Here is a 20,260-nt window from a genome sequence, read left to right as displayed (position 1 = left end):
ACTACTAGAATTTCTTCTTGCTTTAGTGCTGAATGGTATTCCATTGTATATACATTTATTTTCAAACCTGTCTCCATGATATAAATTTGTTTGATGAGATGTATTAGCAAATGTTTTCTGTGCTATGGTAGAACTAGAAGTGTAGACGTTTCATTGATAATAATAAATCTTACAGTCGGTTTGAAGAAATGTTAATTCTGTTTTTATTTTTGAGAATCCTTTATACCATATTCTTTCTATATTGATGATAATATTATTTATACATCATCATAAAACAATAATTCGGGGTTCCATTCTTGGCCCATCAATAATGCTTCATATTTTTGTTTTTTAAAACAATTGTGTCTTCTTTACAGAAATCTCTATTCTGGCCTTTTGTCTATTAGAGCAACTTTTACTAAATATATGGCTTTTATGTATTTTCTGCCATTCAGTCAGTTGTCTCTGAAGTGTCTTATTTTCTTTGCTGTGCAGAATATGTGAATTTTGTGTCATGCTTTACACACATATTCCATTTGCTTACTGCAGTTAATCTATTTATTATAATGGCAAGTCATTCTTTAGTTTTGATTTTTTTCAATTTTTTATTAGATATTTTCTTCATTTATATTTCAAATGCTAACCCCAAAGTTCCCTATCCCCCCCCCCCCCGCCCTGCTCCCCTACCCACTCACTTCCACTTCTTGGCCCTGGTGTTCCCCTGTACTGGGGCATATAAAGTTTGCAATACCAAGGGGCCTCTCTTCCCAATGACAGCCGACTAGGCCATCTTCTGCTACATATGCAGCTAGAGACACGAGCTCTGGGGGTACTGGTGAGTTCATATTGTTGTTCCACTTATGCACTTAGGGTTGCAGACCCCTTCAGCTCCTTGGGTACTTTCTCTTGCCTCTCCATTAGGGCCCCTGTGTTCCATCCAAGAGCTGACTGTGAGCATCCACTTTGGTATTTGCCAGGCACTGGCATAGCCTCACAAGAGACAGCTATATCAGGGTCATGTCAGCAAACTCTTGGTGGCTTATGCAATAGTGTCTGGGTTTGGTGGCTGATTATGGGATGGATCCCTGGATGGGGCAGTCTCTGGATGGTCCATACTTTTGTCTCAGCTCCAAACTTTGTCTCTGTAACTCCTTCCATGGGTATATTGTTCCCCATTCTAAGGAAGGACGAAGTATCCACACTTTCGTCTTCCTTCTTGTTGAGTTTCATGTGTTTTGCAAATTGTATCTTGGGTATTCTGTTTCTGGGCTAATAGTCATTTGTCAGTGAGTACATATCATGTGAGTTCTTTTGTGATTTGGTTATCTCACTCAGGATGATACCCTCCAGATCAGTCCATTTGCCTAAGAATTTCATGAATTCATTGTTTTTAATAGCTGAGAAGTATTCCATTGTGTAAATGTACCACATTTTCTGTATCCATTCCTGTGTTGAAGGACATCTGGGTTCTTTCCAGCTTCTGGCTATTATAAATAAGGCTGCTATGAACATAGTGGAGCATGTGTCCTTGTTACAAGTTGGAACCTCTTCTGGGAATATGCCTAGGAAAGGTATTGCTGGATCCTCTGGTAGTACTATGTCTCATTTAATGAGGAACCACCAGACTGACTTCCAGAGTGGTTGTACCAACTTGCAATCCCACCAGCAATGGAGGAGTGTTCCTCTTTAGTCATTGCCCAGTCATTGTAAATGTAACTTTACATTTTCTTTCTTTTTTTTTTTAACAATTTTTTATTAGATATTTTCTTTATTTACATTTCAAATGATATCCCCAAAGTCCCCCCACCACCCTGCTCCCTTTCCTCCATTTTCTTGTAGTTTCTTTTTGAGTTTTATATTAAAATTTAGTCATTTTTAAAGGTTTTTGGTTCCTATTTAGTGGCCCAATTTTAATCTGTTCCTTATAGATATTCAGTGTTTCCAACACTCTTCATTTAAGAGACTATTTTGTTTACCTTTGTATATTTTTTGTATCATTGTCAAAAGCCAGAAGACCAAGCTATCTTCTGTTGGTTGGTGTGTCTTCTTTCATACCAATACCATACTGCTTTAACTTTGTTGCTTTGTCGTATAGACATCTATATAACATCTAGTATGATAAATGTAGTTTTGTTCTTTTTTATTATGATTATCTCATTTAGACGGGTTATACTGTGGCTAAATAACAATTTTCTATTCCTGTCATAAATGACACAGGGTTTTTAATATGACAATTGCACTAATACTGTAGATTTCTTTGAATAGTATTAAACAAATATCTTGTAATTCTATTTTCATTTCTAGTTAAATATAAAAGTAACTTTTATTTGTCTTTGGTTTTACATTAATACAATAATTACATTTGTCTCTACTCCCTAATTGTATTAATTATTTTCTTCTCTCTTGGTGTTTTGTTTTAGCTCAATCAGGAACTTTGAAAGTATTGATATTAATGCTTTTCCCAATCATACCGTCTCTGAAACTACTCTTATTTTTCTTTTCTTGCATGTAGTTATAGTTAATTTTTTGTGTGATTTTTAATTTTAAATTGTGCTCAATTTGGTCAGTGAGTTTTGTCTTTTAATAATTGAAATCCAGATTTGCCTTTCTAATCATACCTGAACTACACTGATTTCGAAATCCATACGAGTTCACATGGGTGTCTAAAAACAAAACATAGTTGCCTGGAATTCTGAGGAGCAAGAACATCTGAAGTGTGTTCTGAGTCTTACCACACAGCACCGAGGATGATAATGGCAATTCCTAGAAGTGCTAGTGTCTGAGCTTTTCTATTACGTCTGTTCCTATAAACAGAATATGTTTGGGTCTGTGTTCCTGCTCCACTGTAGTGATCAATATTCTGAGCTTGGTTCTTCTGTGCTTGTTGAATCATACAATTTTTCCCAGCTCAGCATTCCTCAGATGTACTGTAACCACAGGGATTTAGTGACTAGTACTGTTGCTCTGTTACCTGCTCTCTTACACGGTCATTAACTTCTACTTAGTTACTAACTTCTATAGGCTTAGTTTCATTGCTAATTAGTCAGAGTTAGACTGAGTAATTTCTAGATTTTTCCAGTTAAACCTTCTGTGAATATTAGTTCTTTTTCTAATTTATGAAACGGTACAAACTTATGTTTCATTTTCAGAACTCTCCTGTATATTTCTTCCTTGTTACTTAATGCTTCAACAGAATTTTAAGAGCAAATCCTGCTTCTCAAAGAAAGAAAATAAATGGGTAATGTGACAATTCCTGAGTGGGTGCTTGACCCTTGGAGAGGAGAGGTACAGATGTGCTCTGCAGTAACGTGCTGCTGCCTGACTCACATTCTCAGTTGTCTGATAGTTACTGAAAATGAACAATTTTAACTATCCAGCTGAATTTTAATTCTTGTGGCTCTCTCATTTGTAATCTCCCAAGTGATTAGTATGCCTTTAAATGAAACCATGAATTGTGTACAATATAATTTAATTTTTCATATTTAGATTGTAAATACTTACTATATACATAATTCATAGACATATGAGGCAAACTGAATATAACAGTTTTCATTGTTTTTCCAAGATCATTGTATTGCAACACCCAAACAGTATTTATTTTTGTCGGTGTGCATAGAACATTTCCAAGTAATAGACCAGAAAAGGAGAACACAAAATTATGGAGCCAGCTGATTCCGATTTTGATCCTGTACCCTACTTTTAACAACAGAAATAAGTGTAAGTCATATCATTAGGGAAAGGCACTGAAATTTCCTCACACACAATCACTGCTCTAAAGTTGTCTAAGTTTCCCTAAGAATAGCAGTTTCCTTGGTTGATCATATACTGATCCTTTATGCTGATGGCTACCTGATGGTCAGATGGGGACTTTGGGTATCTGGAGTGTTGTCACAGTGCGGGTCATTCACAGATGTGAGTTCACCTTGCTCAAATTCTTAGGTTGTTTCCTGAGTCCCTAAGAGGTTTCCTTGATGCTAAGGAAGAATGTGAAAACCTGAGTCTAGGACACCTGCACAACAAAGCAAAAGTCATTTAAACTCTGAGTAAATTGCCTTAATTATATAAGATTAAATTGGATTTGAAAAATTATTCTTTACTGATGCCTAACTTAGTTAAAGTTTAAGCATAGCTTGGACTTAGAGGAACTGTGTGCCAACACAGGATGAGTAAGAAACACAGTACAGCTAGGGTCTCAGAAAGGGAAAGCAGTAAGTTATAATAATATGGAGTACATCAGATGTTACTGGTACTTAAAGGACTTCATTGAAGAGTACTTGCTGGTTTTTGGTAATTTCCTATGCCTCCATGATACATGTAGCAGTAATGTGCTATATCTTTGTGCTCTAGGCAGTAGCAATGCACTGTGCCTCTGTGCTCTGGATACTAGTAATGTGCTGTGCCTTGACGCTCTAGGTAGAAGTTATGTGTTCTGGCTCTATTCTTTAGGTAGTAGTAATGCACTACGTCTTTGTGCTGTAGGAAATAGTAATGTGCATCAAGGTAGCAGCAATGCCCTGTGCCTCCATACTCTAGGTAGTGGTAATGCGCTGTGTCTCCATGCTCTAGGTAGTGGTAATGCGCTATGTCTCCATGCTCTAGGTAGTGGTAATATCCTCTGCCTCCATGCTCTAGGTAGTAGCAATGTACTATGTCTCCATGCTCTGGAATTGGTATTAATGTCCTGTTATTCCATGCTTTAGGTAGTCTTCCTCCTCTCCATTCTCTTTTTTTTTTTTCCTTACTATGTGATTCCAACACCAAGCGGTCACTTTTTTCTCACCTAAAGTATCTTTATTCAAAGATTAATAGTCACATTTTAGTCATTAGTGCCACCCATTAATCTCACCCAGGGATTTTCACTTGGCCCCTTCTTCCTCTGAAGACCAGTACTACTGCACCTGCCTCAGTAAGAGAAGCTCAGTAAGAGAAACTCAGTAAGAGAAGCAAATACACCCTAGTGGAGTAGATGGGAGGAAATCATCAAACTCAACTAAAATCAATCAAGCAGAAACAAAAGAACTATACAAAGAATCAACAAAATCAGGAGCTGGTTCTTTGAGAAAATCAGCAAGATAAATAAACCCTTAACCAGACTAACCAGAGGGCACAGAGACAGTACCCAAATTAACAAAATCAGAAAAGAAAAGGGAGATAAAACAACAGAAACCAAGGAAATTTAAAAAATCATCAGAATTCCTACTCAATTCTTCAACAAATTAGAAAGAGCAATCTGCAAATTCATCTGGAACAACAAAAAACCTAGGATAGCAAAAACTCTTCTCAAGGATAAAAGAACCTCTGGTGGAATCACCATGCCTGACCTAAAACTGTACTACAGAGCAATTGTGATAAAAACTGCATGGTACTGGTATAATGACAGACAAGTAGACCAATGGAATAGAATTGAAGACCCAGAAATGAACCCACACACCTATGGTCACTTGATCTTCGACAAGTGAGCTAAAACCATCCAGTGGAAGAAAGACAGCATTTTCAACAAATGGTGCTGGCACAACTGGTGGTTATAATGTAGAAGAATGTGAATTGATACATTCCTATCTCCTTGTACTAAGGTCAAATCTAAGTGGATCAAGGAACTTCACATAAAACCAGAGACACTGAAACTTATAGAGGAGAAAGTGGGGAAACGCCTCGAAGATATGGGCACAGGGGAAAAATTCCTGAAAAGAACAGCAATGGCTTGTGCTGTAAGATCAAGAATTGACAAATGGGACCTCATGAAACTGCAAAGCTTCTGCAAGGCATAAGACACCGTCAATAAGACAAAAAGGCCACCAACCGATTGGGAAAGGATCTTTACCTATCCTAAATCAGATAGGGGACTAATATCCAATATATATAAAGAACTCAAGAAGGTGTACTCCAGAAAATCAAATAACCCCATTAAAAATGGAGCTCAGAGCTAAACAAAGAGTTCTCACCTGAGGAATACCGAATGGCTGAGAAGCACCTGAAAAAATGCTCAGCATCCTTAATCATCAGAGAAATGCAAATCAAAACAACCCTGAGATTCCATCTCACACCAGCCAGAATGGCTAAGATCAAAAATTCAGGTGACAGCAGATGCTGGCAAGGATGTGGAGAAAGAGGAACACTCCTCCATTGTTGGTGGGATTGCAAGCTTGTACAACCACTCTGGAAATCAGTCTGGCGGTTCCTCAGAAAATTGGACATAGTACTACCGGAGGATCCCGCACTATCTCTCCTGGGCATATATCCAGAAGCTGTCCCAACTGGTAAGAAGGACACATGCTCCACTGTGTTCATAGCAGCCTTATTTATCTTAGCCAGAAGCTGGAAAGAACCCAGATGCCCCTCAACAGAGGAATGGATACAAAAAATGTGGTACATTTACACAATGGAGTACTACTCAGCTATTAAAAAGAATGAATTTATGAAATTCCTAGGTAAATGGATGGACCTGGAGGGCATCATCCTGAGTGAGGTAACCCAATCACAAAGGAACTCACACAATATGTACTCACTGATAAGTGGATATTAGCCCAGAAACTTAGTATACCCGAGATATAAGATACAATCTGCAAAACACATGAAACTGAAGAAGAAAGAAGACCAAAGTGTGGACACTTTGCCCCTTCTTAGAATTGGAAACAATCACCCATGGAAGGAGTTACAGAGACGAAGTTTAGAGCTGAGACAAAAGGATGGACCATCTAGAGACTCCCATATCCTATCCATAGATCCATCTCATAATTAGCCTCCAAACGATGACACCATTGCATACACTAGCAAGATTTTGCTGAAAGGACCCTGATATAGCTGTCTCTTGTGAGACTAGGCCAGGGCCTAGCAAACACTTAAGTAGATGCTCACAGTCAGCTATTGGATGGAGCACAGCGCCCCCAATGGAGGGGCTAGAGAAAGTATCCAAGGAGCTAAAGAGATCTGTAACCCTGTAGGTGCAACAACATTATGAACTAACCAGTACCCCAGAGCTCTTGACTCTAGCTGCATATGTATCAAAAGATGGCCTAGTCGGCCATCACTGTAAAGAGAGGCCCATTGGACTTGCAAACTTTATATGCCCCAGTACAGGGAAATGCCAGGGCCAAAAAATGGGAATGGGAGGGTAGGGAAGTGGGGGGGAGGGTATGAGGGACTTTTGGGATAGCATTCTAAATGTAATTGAGGAAAATACGTAATAATAAAAAAATATTAAAAAAAATCATCAGTTCCTACTCCAAAAGCCTATACTCAACAAAACTAGAAAATCTGGATGAAATGGACAATTTTCTAGACTTAAACCAGGGATTTGTTGCTCTAGCTATATATGTAGCAGAGGATGGCCTTGTCTGTCATCAATGGGAGGAGAGGCCCTAGGTCCTGTGAAGGTTCTATGCCCCAGTATAGGAGAATGCCAGGGCCAGGAATGGGAGTGGATGGGTTGGGGAGCAGGGGGAGGGGGCATAGGGAATTTTCAGAAGGAAAACTAGGAAACGAGATAACATTGGAAATGTAAATAAAGAAAATATCTAATAAAAAAAAGTCGTATAGCTTTTTAGAGAGAGTCATAGAGACATTTCTACAATACCTACCATGGACCCTGAATCACCAGAAACAAACACAACAGTCACTCTAGCTTTTATTAACCAGGCAACATCAGATATTAAGAGAAAGCACCAGAGGGTTGAGAGGGAAAAAAAAGAGTCTAAGGAACTTAATAATAATGACAGAAAAACATTCAATAAAAGAGAGCCTACAGAAGAAAAACAGATGAGAGATCAGAAGCAAAAAAAAAAAAAACAAAAAATGGGCTGCAGAGCTAAACAGAGAATTCTCAACTGAGGAATACTCCATGGCTCAGAAGCACCTAAAGAAATGTTCAGCATCCTTAGCCATCGGGAAATGCAAATCAAAACAACCCTGAGATTCTACCTCACACCAGTCAGAATGGCTGAGATCAAAAACTCAGGTGACAGCAGACACTGGCGAGGATGCGGAGAAAGAACACTCTTCCATTGCTGGTGGGATTGTAAGCTGATACAACCACTCTGAAAATTAGTATGGCATCTCCTCAAAAAACTGGACATAGTACTGCCTCAGGACACAGCTATACCACTCCTGAGCATATACCCAAAAGATGCTCCAACATGTAACAAGGACACATGCTCCACTATGTTCATAGCTGCCTAATTTATAATAGCCAGAAGCTAGAAAGACCCCAAATGTCCCCTCAACAGAGGAATGGATACAGAAAATGTGGTACATTTACACAATGGAGTACTACTCAGCTATTAAAAACAACGATTTTATGAAATTCCTAGGCAAATGGATTGAGCTAGAACACATTATCCTGAGTTAGGCAACCAAATCACAAAAGCACATGGTATGCACTCACTGATAAGTGGATATTAGCCCAGAAGCTTGAAATCCTGAAGATACAATTCAAAGACCCCATGAAGCTCAAGAAGAAGGAAGACCATAGTATGCATATTTCGGTCCTTCATCAAAGGAGGAACAGAATACCCCTGGGTCGAGTTACAGAGACAATGTGGAGCACAGGCTGAAGTAAAAGCCATCCAGAGACTGGCCCACCTGGGGATCCATCCAACATACAGTCACCAAACCCAGACACTATTGTGGATGCCAACAATAACTGTCTCCTAAGGGGCTCTACCAGTGCCTGACAAATACAGAGGTGGATGCTCTCATCCAACCATTGAACTGTGTACTGGGTCCCCAGTGGTGGAGCTAGAGAAAGGAGTCAAGGAGCTCAAGGGGTTTGCAGCCCCATAGGAGGAACAACAATATGAACCAACCACTACCCACAGAATGCCCAGGGAGTAAACAACCAAAGAGTACACATGGTGGGACTCATGGCTCCAGCCTCATATATAGCAGAGCATGGCCTTGTGGGTCATCAATGGGAAGAGATGCTTCTTGGCCCTGTGAAGAATCTATGCCTCAGTGTAGAGGAATGCCAAAGCTAGGAAGTGGGAGTGGGTGGGTTGTTGAGTGGGGAATAGGTGGTTTTCACAGGGGAAACATTCATATATATGCACACACACACACACACACACACACACACACACACACATATATAGTGGAATGAGCCTTGTATTTATTGGTGCTTGGGGAGATTTCCTAAACAGAACTCCACTGGCTCATGCTCTAAGATCAAGAATTGATAAATGGGATATCATGAAACTGGAAAGCTTCTGTAAGGCTAAGGACAATATCAATAAGACAAATTGGCAACCTACAGATTGGGAAAAAAATCATTACTAAGCCCACATCTGAGAGAGGGCTAATATCCAAATATATAAAGAACTCAAGAAATTAATCACCAACATCGAAACAACTCAATCAAAAAATGGGGTATAGAACTAAACCGAGAATTCACAACAGAAGAATCTCAGATGGCTGAGAAGCACCTAAAGAAAGTTCAAAGTCCTTAGTGATCAGAGAAATGCAAATCAAAAGAACTCTGAGATTCTACCCTATACCAATCAGAATGGCTAAGATCAAAACCTCAGGTGACAGCACATTGTGGAGAGGATGTGGAGAAAGAGGACCACTCCTCCATTGCTGGTGGGCTTGCAAACTGGCACAACCACCCTGGAAATCAATCTGGAAATTCCTCAGAAAATTGTTAATAGATCTTCCTGAAGAACCAGCTATGCCACTCTTAGGAATATACCCAAAAGATGCCTCACCATGCCACAGGGGCTTATGTTCCACTTTGTTCACAACAGCCTTATTTGTGATAGCCAGAAGCTGGAAACAACACAGATGTCCTACATCAGAAGCATGGATACAGAAAATGTGGATCACATACAGAATGGAATACTATACAGCTATTAGGAACGAGGACATCCGAGTTTTGCAGGAAATGGATGGAACTAGAAAATATCCTCAGTGAGGTAACTCAGACCCAAAAGGATATGCACGGTATGTACTCACTAATAAGTGCATAATACCCCCCCCCAAAAAAAGTACAGAATACCCAAGATACAGTCCACAGAGCTCAAAAAGGTCAACAAACTGAGGTGCCCAAGTGAGGATGCCTCAGTCCCACTTGGGAGATGGAAGAAAGCAATCACCAGTGGGGAGAGGGAAGGGACCTGGGAGGGAAAGTGAACGAAGTGGGGGGAGGGGGGTAAAGGGGCATCTGATCTGTTATTGGGTGAGGCAAAAAAGACTGAAGCCCTGAGGGCCAGCAGAGAGAATGGATCCAGGCAACCTCCGGAGATAGGAGGTTGGGGGACCCTCCAGAGTGCAGCAGAGACCTGGCAGGTTACTGAGTTTTAAGTTCAGGATTTATACTTTTCCACACTTGCCCCACTTTTTCTTCTTAACAAAGCTCCCATGCGCCATCAGGTCAGTCACCTCTCCTTTCTCTTCTCCTTTCCAATGGCTGCCTTTGATCCACTGACCGCCTTGTTTGCCTTTTTTATCCTCTGCCTGACTTAGTTGCCTTTCACACTAATGATCATGCTCATCTTCTTCACAAATTGGTGTTTAAACCTTATGTGTCCGATTCCAGTCGACACTTGTAGCTGTCAGTTGCTCCTAGCTGAGGGGCCTCCATCCCTTACATTGTATGTCCACTGTTGGGTCCCTTTGTGCTCTCAGTTGTCTATCATTACACCAGTGGGAACTGAACTCTCTTCCAACAGAATGTCTGCCTTGTTCTCTTTCACAGTGTACCGCAGTGCCTTGTAGAATGTTTTGTGCAGACATTTAGTTAAGACTTGCTAAGTTATGTTCTATTTAATTCCACAGTTTAAGCAGATGAAACGAACAGTGTAGTAATGTGCAGGTGAAATCCTGATACAAAGAAAAATAGTGACAATGATTATCTTTAAAAGTTACTTATATAAAAATGCATTGTTTTATTTTCAAAAAACAAAACAAAACAAAACATAACAAAAGAGGTGCCTGGATGTGTTGGCATACACCTGTATCATAGTACTAAGTAATGGAGGTAGGAGGACTATGGTGTTCACACAAGATTGGGCTATTTTTTTTATTAGGTATTTTCTTCATTTACATTTCCAATGCTATCCCAAAAGTCCCCCATACCCTCCTACCCACTCCCCTACCCACCCACTCCCACTTCTTGGCCCTGGCGTTCCCCTGTACTGGGGCATATAAAGTTTGCAAGTCCAATGGGCCTCTCTTTCCAATGATGGCTGACTAGGCCATCTTTTGATACATATGCAGCTAGAGTCAAGAGCTCCGGGTACTGGTTAGTTCATATTGTTGTTCTACCTATAGGGTTGCAGACCTCTTTAGCTCCTTGGGTACTTTCTCTAGCTCCTCCATTGGGGACCCTGTGATCCATCCAATAGCTGACTGTGAGCATCCACTTCTGTGTTTGCTAGGCCCCAGCATAGCCTCACAAGAGACAGCTATATCTGGGTCCTTTCAGCAAAATCTTGCTAGTGTATGCAATGGTGTCACCGTTTGGAGGCTGATTATGAAATGGATCCCCAGGTATGGCAGTCTCTAGATGGTCCATCCTTTCGTCTCAGCTCCAAACTTCGTCTCTGTAACTTCTTCCATGGGTGTTTTGTTCCCAGTTCTAAGATTGGGCTATTTAATGAGTCCAGACTCTTTGTCTGAAAGAAGCAGACCACCACCCACAAGCAGGCTTAAAGCAAACCAGTTTCTTACCCCAAAATAGGTTGTCTTTGTCGTTTATTTCTAACACCATTGTAATTTGTCCACAAAATCATTGAAGTACATGAAAGAAATTGAAATTTTTAGAGGTTGAAGGATGGCATGTGCCTGAGGGATTTAGTGATTTTTCTTTTCCTTTATCACCCCTTTTTAATCCTATCCATAATACAAGCTACGTAGTTTATCAGAGCAGTGGTGAAATGTTCTGCAGACCTTGAAATATTTTAGAGATGAGAATCTGGGAATATTTCTGGAACTACAAGTTAGGTTCAATATATTTATTTTTTCTTCAGGTTTCCTGAAATGCAGTTTTTCCAACAAGAAAATGTGAGAAAAATTCTTACAGATGTTCTGTTCTGCTATGCAAGAGAGAACGAGCAGTTGCTTTACAAACAGGTAATATAAATGCCTTACAGATGATACCCATTGACTTGGAATACCTTACAGTTAAGAGACATAAGACAATAACCAACCTTTGTGTATCCAGACTGATGTGACAGTGTTAAATAACCCAAGTAGCACTATCATCTGCGGGCAGCAAAGAGCATGCACAGTGAGGTACAGGCTACCCACCCCACCTGCACCCACCTTCCCGGTTTTAGACAGACCTTCTCCTGACAAGTATTGAGTCTTCCCTATAAACCAATGGGGTTCATATATAAGTAGCATCTTTACAGCTAGGTTACTAATAAAACTTTTTAAAGTCATGTGTAAATACTGTTATTAAGTGCAGCATTTGTTACTATGTGATTTCTTGTGAGAAGTAATCTAATCCAGTGTTCACTCCCTCTAAACAGTACATTGTAGCAGAAGAAGGATCTGAAGTTTTAAAGTTTATACTTAGAATTTTTTGGACCCCCTAACCTTTGATTCATTTCATTAATAAACAAATATTGTAATTTTTGAAAATTTAAATCATTTAACATATAAATGCTTATAAAATTCATATTTAAGCTTATTATGTTGCACTAAAAATGCATATAGTTAGGTAGTTTATTTTTCCAAGAATATATAAAATGGAAATTCAAACTAAAGTCAAGACAATCAAAAGTTAGATCTAATTGATGACTACTAAATTCTAGCTTAATAAAACAGAAAATAACTATGGTAAAGACAATATTCTACCAGAAATAAATTTTACAAAGTTCTTGAGCCAGAAGACGTTTTTCTTACGTTCTGTGTTTCATACTTCTATATATATGTCTTTTGTTTTTAAGTTCCAGCAACCAAATCCAAAGCTTCTCACCAGCTAGATGTTTCCTTTGCCATTGAGACACACCCAGCTTTATGCCACATGTCCATATTACTCCCATTAATAGGTGTTTAGAATAGAAAATACACATCTCGTTCAAATGTCCACAGATAAGTTTGATAACAAATTATAGAAACTGTTTCTTTAAAAACTATAAATGTCTTGAACTACTAAAGCAACAGCTGAACAAATAGAAAAATAATAGCATGTTTTTCAATAGGAAAAGATTAAATACATACATTTCTTCTTTCTAAGTTAATGTATGACCTGAGTAATAATCTGAGATGTGTATCTCATTGAAACTTGTCATAGCTCTGGGATGGAGTGCCCCCAGATTATAGCACTCACCTTTGGGTCTTTTTTGTGTTCTATTATCTCCATGTCTGTGTTCGAGCCATATCCTGTTGCTTTTATTTATTAACAACATGGGCATTTTGATAAAGATTACAGTGAATGTGTAAATTACTTTGGGGGGAGGAGTCATTTTTACATTAGGAATTCCACCAGTTTATGACCATAGGCGGTAGGTCTCTCCAGCTTCTAGTGTCATCTTCAGTTCTCTTTGGAAAAAGACAAAACTAAATCAAGGAAGTCTTTAATAATGGAAACAAGTCCCAGCACAGAGAAAAATATCAATATAACATCATGCTCTGTAATTTAATATATGTGAACCACTATTTGTATGAAAGACTAGATGGGAATATGGAAGATTACACTAGATAAGTTAAAGCAAGACTATCAATTACTGAATATAAAATTATTGATATCTTCTACGTGGGTCTCACTTTAAAAGACTTCATTACCCCCTCTACATGTTAAATTCCATAGATTTTTTTTTTGTTACAGAGAAATAATACCTTGCTGTAGAAGGACTGAATATTTAACCGTATCAAATGTAAAGGAAAAAAGCCTTCAGTTTCATCACAAGCTGTTAAAGCTATTATTTTGTACTAGGTGACACCCCGTTTAACATCGACCATATTGTTAATAGTTATGGGATTTTATTGAATTAATGAGACTGTTATCATGTAGGAGAATGTCTTGCTGAGTTAATTGAAATTGCAGAGATTATATAAATGGTATTAATGAACTTTGACTGCCTGATGTCGCAGCTTTAATAAAGACTGCTTGGTGAGCTAAATGAACACAGGCAGATAAAAGAACAGGTTCAATTTTGTGAGCCTACAGGCTGTTGAAGAAAACTTTGTTACCTTTGCATTCACAGGCATGGGTTTGGAGTACAGAGACTACTAAAGAGCATGTAGGACTTAAGGCTTTAACAGAGCAGAAAGACTGCGGTGCGGTGGGGTATATCATAGGACCCATTTAAGCATACTGTGTTTTCTGAAATGTATAGCAAGTTGAATCGTTATTATACATGATAGATGTTTCTCTTTTTTTTTTTTTTTTTTTTCCATTTTTTATTAGGTATTTAGCTCATTTACATTTCCAATGCTATACCAAAAGTCCCCCTTACCCACCCACCCCCACTCCCCTACCCACCCACTCCCCCCCTTTGGCCCTGGCGTTCCCCTGTACCGGGGCACACAAAGTCTGCGTGTCCAATGGGCCTCTCTTTCCAGTGATGGCCGACTAGGCCATCTTTTGATACATATGCAGCTAGAGTCAAGAGCTCAGGGGTACTGGTTAGTTCATAATGTTGTTCCACCTATAGGGTTGAAGATCCCTTTAGCTCCTTGGGTACTTTCTCTAGCTCCTCCATTGGGAGCCCTGTGATCCATCCATTAGCTGACTGTGAGCATCCACTTCTGTATTTGCTAGGCCCCGGCATAGTCTCACAAGAGACAGCTACATCTGGGTCCTTTCAGTAAAATCTTGCTAGTGTATGCAATGGTGTCAGCATTTGGAAGCTGATTATGGGGTGGATCCCTGGATATGGCAGTCTCTACATGGTCCATCCTTTCATCTCAGCTCCATACTTTGTTTCTGTAACTCCTTCCATGGGTGTTTTGTTCCCACTTCTAAGGAGGGGCATAGTGTCCACACTTCAGTCTTCATTTTTCTTGAGTTTCATGTGTTTAGGAAATTGTATCTTATATCGTGGGTATCCTAGGTTTTGGGCTAGTATCCACTTATCAGTGAGTACATATTGTGTGAGTTCCTTTGTGATTGTGTTACCTCACTCAGGATGATGCTCTCCAGGTCCATCCATTTGGCTAGGAATTTCATAAATTCATTCTTTTTAATAGCTGAGTAGTACTCCATTGTGTAGATGTACCACATTTTCTGTATCCATTCCTCTGTTGAGGGGCATCTGGGTTCTTTCCAGTTTCTGGCTATTATAAATAAGGCTGCTATGAACATAGTGGAGCATGTGTCCTTCTTACCAGTTGGGGCTTCTTCTGGATATATGCCCAGGAGAGGTATTGCTGGATCCTCCGGTAGTACTATGTCCAATTTTCTGAGGAACCGCCAGACTGATTTCCAGAGTGGTTGTACAAGCCTGCAATCCCACCAACAATGGAGGAGTGTTCCTCTTTCTCCACATCCTCGCCAGCATCTGCTGTCACCTGAATTTTTGATCTTAGCCATTCTCACTGGTGTGAGGTGGAATCTCAGGGTTGTTTTGATTTGCATTTCCCTGATGATTAAAGATGTTGAACATTTTTTCAGGTGCTTCTCTGCCATTCGGTATTCCTCAGGTGAGAATTCTTTGTTCAGTTCTGAGCCCCATTTTTTAAGGGGGTTATTTGATTTTCTGAGGTCCACCTTCTTGAGTTCTTTATATATGTTGGATATTAGTCCCCTATCTGATTTAGGATAGGTAAAGATCCTTTCCCAGTCTGTTGGTGGTCTTTTTGTCTTATAGACAGTGTCTTTTGCCTTGCAGAAACTTTGGAGTTTCATTAGGTCCCATTTGTCAATTCTCGATCTTACAGCACAAGCCATTGCTGTTCTGTTCAGGAATTTTTCCCCTGTGCCCATATCTTCAAGGCTTTTCCCCACTTTCTCCTCTATAAGTTTCAGTGTCTCTGGTTTTATGTGAAGTTCCTTGATCCACTTAGATTTGACCTTAGTACAAGGAGATAAGTATGGATCGATTCGCATTCTTCTACATGATAACAACCAGTTGTGCCAGCACCAATTGTTGAAAATGCTGTCTTTCTTCCACTGGATGGTTTTGGCTCCCTTGTCGAAGATCAAGTGACCATAGGTGTGTGGGTTCATTTCTGGGTCTTCAATTCTATTCCATTGGTCCACTTGTCTGTCTCTATACCAGTACCATGCAGTTTTTATCACAATTGCTCTGTAGTAAAGCTTTAGGTCAGGCATGGTGATTCCACCAGAGGTTCTTTTATCCTTGAGAAGAGTTTTTGCTATCCTCGGTTTTTTGTTATTCCAGATGAATTTGCAAATTGCTCCTTCTAATTCGTTGAAGAATTGAGTTGGAATTTTAATGGGGATTGCATTGAATCTGTAGATTGCTTTTGGCAAGATGGCCATTTTTATAATGTTGGTCCTGCCAATCCATGAGCATGGGAGATCTTTCCATCTTCTGAGATCTTCTTTAATTTCTTTCTTCAGGGACTTGAAGTTTTTATCATACAGATCTTTCACTTCCTTCGTTAGAGTCACGCCGAGATATTTTATATTATTTGTGGCTATTGAGAAGGGTGTTGTTTCCCTAATTTCTTTCTCAGCCTGTTTATTCTTTGTGTAGAGAAAGGCCATTGACTTGTTTGAGTTAATTTTATATCCAGCTACTTCACCGAAGCTGTTTATCAGGTTTAGGAGTTCTCTGTTGGAATTTTTAGGGTCACTTATATATACTATCATATCATCTGCAAAAAGTGATATTTTGACTTCCTCTTTTCCAATTTGTATCCCCTTGATCTCCTTTTGTTGTCGAATTGCTCTGGCTAATACTTCAAGTACTATGTTGAAAAGGTAGGGAGAAAGTGGGCAGCCTTGTCTAGTCCCTGATTTTAGTGGGATTGCTTCCAGCTTCTCTCCATTTACTTTGATGTTGGCTACTGGTTTGCTGTAGATTGCTTTTATCATGTTTAGGTATTGGCCTTGAATTCCTGATCTTTCCAGAACTTTTATCATGAATGGGTGTTGGATCTTGTCAAATGCTTTTTCTGCATCTAACGAGATGATCATGTGGTTTTTGTCTTTGAGTTTGTTTATATAATGGATTACATTGATGGATTTTCGTATATTAAACCATCCCTGCATCCCTGGAATAAAACCTACTTGGTCAGGATGGATGATTGCTTTAATGTGTTCTTGGATTCGGTTAGCGAGAATTTTATTAAGGATTTTTGCATCGATGTTCATAAGAGAAATTGGTCTGAAGTTCTCTATCTTTGTTGGATCTTTCTGTGGTTTAGGTATCAGAGTAATAGTGGCTTCATAAAATGAGTTGGGTAGAATACCTTCTACTTCTATCTTGTGAAAAAGTTTGTGCAGAACTGGAGTTAGATCTTCTTTGAAGGTCTGATAGAACTCTGCACTAAACCCGTCTGGTCCTGGGCTTTTTTTGGCTGGGAGACTATTAATAACTGCTTCTATTTCTTTAGGGGATATGGGACTGTTTAGAAGGTCAACTTGATCCTGATTCAACTTTGGTACCTGGTATCTGTCCAGAAATTTGTCCATTTCGTCCAGGTTTTCCAGTTTTGTTGAGTATAGCCTTTTGTAGAAGGATCTGATGGTGTTTTGGATTTCTTCAGGATCTGTTGTTATGTCTCCCTTTTCATTTCTGATTTTGTTAATTAGGATTTTGTCCCTGTGCCCTTTAGTGAGTCTAGCTAAGGGTTTATCTATCTTGTTGATTTTCTCAAAGAACCAACTCCTCGTTTGGTTAATTCTTTGAATAGTTCTTCTTGTTTCCACTTGGTTGATTTCACCCCTGAGTTTGATTATTTCCTGCCGTCTACTCCTCTTGGGTGAATTTGCTTCCTTTTTTTCTAGAGCTTTTAGATGTGTTGTCAAGCTGCTAGTATGTGCTCTCTCCCGTTTTTTCTTGAAGGCACTCATAGCTATGAGTTTCCCTCTTAGAAATGCTTTCATTGTGTCCCAAAGGTTTGGGTACGTTGTGGCTTCATTTTCATTAAACTCTAAAAAGTCTTTAATTTCTTTCTTTATTCCTTCCTTGACCAAGGTATCATTGAGAAGAGTGTTGTTCAGTTTACATGTGAATGTTGGCTTTCTGTTATTTATTTTGTTATTGAAGATCAGCCTTAGTGCATGGTGATCTGATAGGATACATGGGACAATTTCAATATTTTTGAATCTGTTGAGGCCTGATTTGTGACCTATTATGTGGTCAATTTTGGAGAAGGTACCATGAGGTGCTGAGAAGAAGGTATATCCTTTTGTTTTAGGATAAAATGTTCTGTAGATATCTGTCAGATCCATTTGTTTCATCACTTCTGTTAGTTTCAGTGTGTCCCTGTTTAGTTTCTGTTTCCATGATCTGTCCATTGGTGAAAGTGGTGTGTTGAAGTCTCCCACTATTATTGTGTGAGGCGCAATGTGTGCTTTGAGCTTTACTAAAGTTTCTTTAGTGAATGTGGCTGCTCTTGTATTTGGAGCATAGATATTCAGAATTGAGAGTTCCTCTTGGAGGATTTTACCTTTGATGAGAATGAAGTGTCCCTCCTTGTCTTTTTTGATGACTTTGGGTTGGAAGTCAATCTTATCAGATATTAGGATGGCTACTCCTGCTTGTTTCTTCATACCATTTGCTTGGAAAATTGTTTTCCAGCCTTTCATTCTGAGGTAGTGTCTATCTTTTTCTCTGAGATGAGTTTCCTGTAAGCAGCAAAATGTTGGGTCTTGTTTGTGTAGCCAGTTTGTTAGTCTATGTCTTTTTATTGGCGAGTTGAGACCATTGATGTTAAGAGATATTAAGGAAAAGTAATTGTTGCTTCCTGTTATTTTAGTTGTTAAAGGTGGCATTCTGTTCTTGTGGCTGTCTTCTTTTAGGTTTGTTGAGGGATTACCTTCTTGTTTTTTCTAGGGCGTTGTTCCCGTTCTTGTATTGGTTTTTTTCTGTTATTATCCTTTGAAGGGCTGGATTCGTGGAGAGATAATGCGTGAATTTGGTTTTGTCGTGGAATACTTTGGTTTCTCCCTCTATGATAATTGAGAGTTTGGCTGGGTATAGTAGCCTGGGCTGCAGTTTGTGTTCTCTTAGTGTCTGTATAACATCTGTCCAGGCTCTTCTGGCTTTCATAGTCTCTGGTGAAAAATCTGGTGTAATTCTGATAGGCTTGCCTTTATATGTTACTTGACCTTTTTCCCTTACTGCTTTTAGTATTCTATCTTTATTTAGTGCATTTGATGTTCTGATTATTATGTGTCGGGAGGAATTTCTTTTCTGGTCCAGTCTATTTGGAGTTCTGTAGGCTTCTTGTATGTTCATATGCATCTCATTCTTTAGATTTGGGAAGTTTTCTTCAATAATTTTGTTGAAGATGTTTGCTGGACCTTTGAGTTGAAAATCTTCATTCTCATCCACTCCTATTATCCATACGTTTGGTCTTCTTATTGTGTCCTGGATTTCCTGGATATTTTGAGTTAGGATCTTTTTGCATTTTCCATTTTCTTTGATTGTTGTGCCGATGTTCTCTATGGAATCTTCTGCACCTGAGATTCTCTCTTCCATCTCTTGTATTCTGTTGCTGATGCTCAAATCTATGGTTCCAGATTTCTTTCCTAGGGTTTCTATCTCTAGTGTTGCCTCGCTTTGAGTTTTCTTTATTGTGTCTACTTCCCTTTTTAGCTCTAGTATGGTTTTGTTCATTTCCATCACCTGTTTGTATGTTTTTTCCTCTTTTTCTGTAAGGACTTCTACCTGTTTGATTGTGTTTTCCTGTTTTTCTTTAAGGACTTGTAACTCTTTAGCAGTGTTCTCCTGTATTTCTTTAAGTGATTTATTAAAGTCCTTCTTGATGTCCTCTACCATCATCATGAGATATGCTTTTAAATCTAGGTCTAGGTTCTCAGGTGTGTTGGGGTTCCCTGGACTGGGCGAAGTGGGTGTGCTGGGTTCTGGTGATGGTGAGTGGTCTTGGTTCCTGTTAGTAAGATTCCTCCTTTTACCTTTCGCCATCTGGTAATCTCTGGAGTTAGTAGTTATAGTTGACTCTGTTTAGAGATTGTTCTTCTGGTGATTCTGTTACCGTCTATCAGCAGACCTGGGAGACAGATTCTCTCCTCTGAGTTTCAGTGCTCAGAGCACTCTCTGCTGGCAAGCTCTCTTACAGGGAAGGTGCGCAGATATCTTGTATTTGGACCTCCTCCTGGCCGAAGAAGAAGGCCCAAAACAGGACCTTTCTCAGACACTGTGTTGCTTTGGCAGTTCCCAGGTGGTACAGACTCTCACCTAAG

At 39.3% G+C, this 20,260-nt stretch overlaps 1 protein-coding gene across 7 annotated transcripts in view; it reads left to right on the top strand.

The window, feature by feature from the left end:
* Positions 1-20,260, top strand: part of Tbc1d5 (TBC1 domain family, member 5) — a 448,076-nt gene that overhangs the window by 233,702 nt on the left and 194,114 nt on the right. For all 7 annotated transcript variants that reach the window (XM_030250062.1, NM_028162.4, NM_001285991.1 and 4 more), the window contains exon 9: positions 11,940-12,042. Coding sequence is in view for 6 of the 7 variants with exons in the window: in NM_028162.4 (NP_082438.3) it covers positions 11,940-12,042 (103 nt within the window). In the remaining variant the exon portion in view is untranslated. The remainder of the gene's footprint in view (positions 1-11,939; positions 12,043-20,260) is intronic.

Source organism: Mus musculus, chromosome 17, assembly GCF_000001635.26.
Source record: "Mus musculus strain C57BL/6J chromosome 17, GRCm38.p6 C57BL/6J".
NCBI lineage: Eukaryota > Metazoa > Chordata > Mammalia > Rodentia > Muridae > Mus > Mus musculus.
This window is presented reverse-complemented; position numbering and strand designations above follow the sequence as displayed.